This window comes from Mus pahari, chromosome 5 (assembly GCF_900095145.1).
Source record: "Mus pahari chromosome 5, PAHARI_EIJ_v1.1, whole genome shotgun sequence".
NCBI lineage: Eukaryota > Metazoa > Chordata > Mammalia > Rodentia > Muridae > Mus > Mus pahari.
Genome location: NC_034594.1, coordinates 58,080,210 through 58,085,885, shown reverse-complemented (window position 1 = coordinate 58,085,885; position 5,676 = coordinate 58,080,210). Strand labels below are relative to the sequence as shown.

The following is a 5,676-nucleotide window of genomic DNA, read 5'->3' as shown; positions in this document are numbered from 1 at the left end:
TTAAGGTCTCTGAAGAGGTTTAACTGGCTTTGTGTCCTCCAATAGTCTTCAGGCCCAAGTAAACACTGGTCTCATGTGCCCCAGCAGAGTTCAGACTCATTATGTCGCTAAGGATCATTTTGAACTTCTAATCCTCCACACTGGGATTGCAAGTGAGTGTGTGCCACCATAGCTATTTTGTGAGGTCTTGGGCTGCATACACACTACTCATGAACTCTCCTACCTCATCTTCATCCACAGAGAATGAAGGTTTCTGAACACTTCCTTAGAGACTAACTGCCTTTCTTACTTATTTTGAACCACCACATTGTCCTCAGAACAGGAATAAACTTCGTTCCTCTTGTTTGCTGCCAACTACTGAGCACCTCTAGCCCTGCCGGTCTTCAAGGCTCACTCCATCTGTACGCTTTGACCATCTGAGGTGGCATCTGCAGGGCAGGAAATAGTGCCACTCCTCCATACCGTGTGAACAGCCTGCATCCGCCTACTTCTCGCCTTCGCCTGGAGATCCAGTAGACATCCTCAGACATTTTCCTGCAGAAAACTGAAGTTCACACCAGTTTCTTCCTCATCCTCTCATCTTGGAAAGTGGTAACACCAGTCTTCTAGTTACATGACCCTAGGTTTTATCTTTCTTTCATGGTCCCTGTCTGTCCTAGTTTGCTGTCTGTTGCTGTGATAAACAGCATGACCAAAACAACTTGCAGAAGGAAGGATTTATCTTTCACTTCCACACCACAGTCTATTGTTGAGGGAAATCATCAAAGCAGGAGCTGAAGGAGAGACTCCAGGGGCACAAACCGAAGCAGAGGCCATGGAGAAATGCTGCTTACTGGATTATCCCACCTGGCCACCTGGCTAGCTCAGCTATATTTCTTGTACCACACAGGACCATGGCCAAGGGGTGGCACCATCCACAGTGGGCTGGACCCTCTCCCATCAATCATTATTCATACACACACACACCCCAAAACCAGAGATGTCTACAGAACAGACCAATCTGATAGAGGCAATTCTTCAATTGTCATTCCCTCTTCTCAGATGACTCTGGCTTACATCAGGTTGACAAAATGCTAGCCATCACAGTGTCTAAGAGGTCTCACTGGCTTCCCTTTCTAGATATGTCTATCATCTGATGTCTGACCATCTTTGGACTCCTTAGAGGCTACCATCATTTCCCAGTTAACCTATTTCATTACCTTCCTTGGGGACAACCTTGCTACTCTTCCTTCTTTTAAATCTTTGAAGAAGCCAGGCTTGGTAGTGGAGGCCTCTAATCCCAGCTATTGAGTCAGGGGGATCAGCGAGTTGAAGGCTTTCTTGCATGATGGAGTCGGTTCCAGGACAACCTGGGCAATGTATGGAGCATCAGTCTCCAAACAGAAAGTCAAATGAAAGACACAGGGGAGGATAAGTCCGAGTGGTGGTGCACATGACTGACAGGTGTGAAGCCCTGCTTCCACATGTACACATGTCCCTCAGTACAACATAAAACCAATCATCAATCAGTCTCTCAAATCAGAAGTAGCTGTACATGATGGCACACATGTATAATGCCAGCACATAATGCCAGCACTAGGGAATCAGAGGTAGGAGGACTGTAAGTTCAAAACCATCTTGGCTATATAGCAAGACTATATCAAACCCAAAATCTTTACAAGGTCTCCAGGCTGAGCATTACCTACTCTGTCTTATCTTTCTCCCTCATACCCTGCCTCCCCCTAGCATAGCAGGTTGCTGTCTTGTTACCACAGAACTCTGCTCACCTCCAGGCAAAAGCATGTGGTATTTTCTTGTCTAGGAGAGCATTCTGCCCACATTCCACAGGGCTTACTGTTAGGGTCCAAGAATCGCTGAAGGAAGACACCAGACTCAAATAGTATATGCACAGGCAAAAAAAAAAAAAATGTTTATTCCACAGGAATTACCAGCATGCAGGGGTCAACTGTTCATCAAAATGGCAAACACTAGAGGGACTTGTAGGCCCCCTTTTATGCAAGGCTAGGGGGAATTTTCCAGAAGGATTAGGTAACCTCTAATATGATCGGTAGGGACAAAGCTGTGACATTAGTACAATTTTGATTGGGTGCTAAGTTTGTTTCATTATTATAATTGGTGAGACCATGAAGAATCTTGGAAGCCAGCTCCGTTCTGGCCTTGTCATCTCCTCCAGCTAAGTGTCCTAGGAGCTGACTCAGGTCCAGACTCATCCTCTGTAGGTCAGACTCATCACTGACTAAAGATCCATTGTCAGTGGCTCCCTCTGAGGAGAACAGTATGTTTCTGGGGGGAACTGAAACTTTTTATTTCCAAGAGTATCAAGGTTCTTGATGTTTCATTATTTATGGCTGGCTTAAACGGTCTTTGCAGGGAGGCCTGGTCACCTGTCTCAGATTGTATTCTTTCCATGATGAAACTGAGCTAGAAGTTGCCACCCAGGATATAGAGCCTAATACCTGTGTAGGGGAGGATGCTAGAAATATTAGGCAGGAATAGTTGTTAGTAATAGAGGGCTGGTCAAACCCCACTCAGGCCAAGCTCTGGAGACAATGTTGCCTAGCAATGTGTCCTGATGGTCAGTCGGATCTTTATGTTTCTGTCTTGATTAGTTGTAAAATGCAAGGTGCCCTACAAAAGACATGGCTGGCACCTGGGGCCTATCAGCTGCTGAAGCAGAACCAGAAGCACCGGAAGGCTAGAGTCTGTGGTCATACTTCATCACTGAAGGTGGCTCTCTCTGGTCATCTATGCGTTCTCCATACCAGTAGCTCGAATTCGAACTCTCTTACACCCTGAGCTACCTCTCGTTGCTTTGTTTTCTTCACTAAACCCGAAATTATCTAATGTAGGGTATGATCTAATTACTCATTTCCTTCAGTGGAATGTCAGCCCTTTCTCTGTTCTGTCTCTGACTCTGTTATTGCTGTAGCTAGAACTCTGTGTTCTGTGACACATGAACAAATGTCTAAGTACCCCAGATAGGGAACCAACAACGCCTAAAACTAGAGATGCCCCTAAAATCCAGTTTGGTGAACCAGTGAGTTTTATCAAGGTTACTTACAAGAGCATATAGGTAAGGGGTTACTTTCAGGAGCAGAAATGACCCAGAAGACAGTTATATCACCCCAAAGTTCACTTGAGCACAGGTGACAGCTGGAAATCTGGAGCACAAGGCACAGCCGGCAAACAGCCCCACAGGCTGGAGAGTGTTGTCCTTAGACAGTTGCTATGTGCTCTTCCAGGACACACAGCCAGTCTCTGCGATTTCTGGGCACCGTCTACCGTCTGGGTAGATTGGTCTGGGCTCCTCCCATGCAGCTGGAAGCTCAGCTTATCTGAAGGTCTCTCTCTCTCTCTCTCTCTCTCTCTCTCTCTCTCTCTCTCTCTCTCTCTCTCTCTCTCTCTCTCTCTCTCTCTCTCTCTCTCTCTCTCTCTCTCATTTTTACTGCTTCTACATGCTTAGGGAGGGGACTAGACTATCTGGTCAGTTTCAGGAACTTCCTCAAGTTATTTTGAGTTGTACACTTCCTGAGCTCAAGAAGCTTCCCCAAGGCAGCAATGTTTCACCTTCTCTTGGAATCCCCTGTTCTACCTCCCTGTAAGCACCCTCTTTCTCAGACACTTTTAACCTCAGAGAAAACTGCTACCCAACACCTAGGACCTTGTACTTTCCAAGTAAGAATTTTACCACTGGATTACTTTTTTCACTGCTGTGATGCAAACTATCAGACTAAAGGCAACGGAAGGAAGGAAGGGAGGGGTTATTTTAGCTCATGGTTTGTGGGTCATGAACCCGTGGTTTGTGTGTGCTGCAGTTTGGGTAACAGTAGTAACCATGTGTGTGGGATGAAGGGCTGAAAAGGGAGCTGTCTGAAATTCTGACTGGGATTCTCGGTTATGGCCCTTAAAACATACTATCGGTGGTCGTCCAGCCAAAACCCATCAGGAATCCACCTGCAGTTGAACAAGTGAGGTTGGCCATGTGTTGGCAGAGGGTACCTCATGGAGAGGGAACCATTTGGCATCTGGTAACCAGGCAACTGTAGGATAAGGGTTGGTGCTGTATGATTTGGAGAAGGTTTAAGGAAAAAGAGCTTTTCTCCGGACAGGAAGATGGCAGGAAGTGGTGGTGGGGGCGGGGTAAATACAAAATTGTATATTCTAACATTTTACTAGATGGGGGAGAAAGCTGTAACTAGGGGTAGGGGTGAGGAGATGGTCACAATCCTGAGCAGGAGAGTGTTCCATCATGGTAGTTTGCACAATGTTAACGATTACAGAGCAGAATTATGCACAGGCTATGAGCGTTTGGATGATGGTACCCGTCCCAGCTCCCAGAGGCTAGGACTGTTTGTGGGTTTTTTTCACCTTTTAACAAGCCTGGAATTGGGGTGTGTCTTTCAAACAATGGCTTCTTAGGGTGGATGCAGTGTGATACTGTTTGAGGGGCAGGTACTTGCGTTCTGCTACTGCTCAACTCAATCCGTTTCCGGGAGAACGATATGGCTTTTGAACCTTCACCAAGGTCCTGGTTTTTCTTAGGGTTCCTTCCGGGGTCACAGAATTGTAACTGTGCGGCTTCACCAAGGCATACGGGAAGCTGCGGCAGGGCTCGCGAGCTTACGGGCGGGCGGCGTGGCGCACAGGCGGCGGGGTTGCCCTAAGCAACCGGCGCGTCCCCGCCCGGCGGTCAGCTGATGGGCGGCCCGCGGGGGAGGCCGCGGCTCGAACATGGCGGCCGAGATCCACTCCAGGCCTCAGAGCAGCCGCCCGGTGCTGCTGAGCAAGATAGAGGGCCACCAGGACGCCGTCACCGCCGCGCTGCTCATCCCCAAGGAGGACGGCGTGATCACCGCTAGCGAGGACAGGTAGAGTCTGGGAGCACGCGGGGGCCGGGGAGTGAGGTGGTGACGACCACGAGGCATGGGGATCGTGGGGTCCACGATTCTGCCTCCCTTCTTGTTGTCACCCCGGATGGAGCGGCCACCCTCTCTCCCACGTCCCCGTAGTCCACCGAGATCTTGGTCCTGTCAGGCGGATTTGTCTTACTCCTCGTCTGGGACTTATCCCCCTCCGCGCGCCTTTAGTCCTGGGAACCCCAACAGCCCCAGACCGTCCCACTGCGCCCTTTCAGTCCGGAATCTGGTTCTCCAGCGCCCCCTTTATCACGGAACCCCGACCCACAGACTCTTCTGTCCCTGGACCCCATCCTACAGCGCCATAAACCTCTGACCAACCCTCCAGGTCCCCTCCAATCTCGGGACCCCATTCCACAATTCACCTCCAGGCTGGGACCCTGATCCACAGGGCTCATCCAGCTCAGGACCCTGCCAATAGCACCCACCCATTCTGGGACCCTGGATCTCACAGGACCTCTCTAGTCCAAAGTCTTCCTCCAAAGGTCTTTAGTTCAGGACCTTCGCCACACCCTTCTAACCTGGAACCTAGTCCCTCCATTCCCCACCCTGACAGAACCCCTGCTCCCACCGCTGGCCTGCAGTCCAGGGTTCCCAGTGCACACCCCTGCGACTCGGTACTCCAGTCCTGTGCTTCTAGCTCGCCTCTTGCCCCGTTGCCGCCCCGTGGTTGCTGTCCCGTGGTGCCGCTCCAACCTTTGCCTCCTGTGGCTTCCTCGCTGGGGTTTACCTGGTGCTCCAGAGTTTCTTTTTTTTTTTT

The 5,676-nt window shown here is 49.7% G+C and overlaps 1 protein-coding gene across 1 annotated transcript in view; it reads left to right on the top strand.

The window, feature by feature from the left end:
• The first annotated feature begins 4,662 nt into the window (after positions 1–4,662).
• Positions 4,663–5,676, top strand: part of Wdfy1 (WD repeat and FYVE domain containing 1) — a 48,454-nt gene continuing 47,440 nt past the window's right edge. The window contains exon 1 of the mRNA XM_021198063.1: positions 4,663–4,868. Within this exon, the coding sequence (XP_021053722.1) occupies positions 4,732–4,868 (137 nt within the window). The 5' untranslated portion in view covers positions 4,663–4,731. The remainder of the gene's footprint in view (positions 4,869–5,676) is intronic.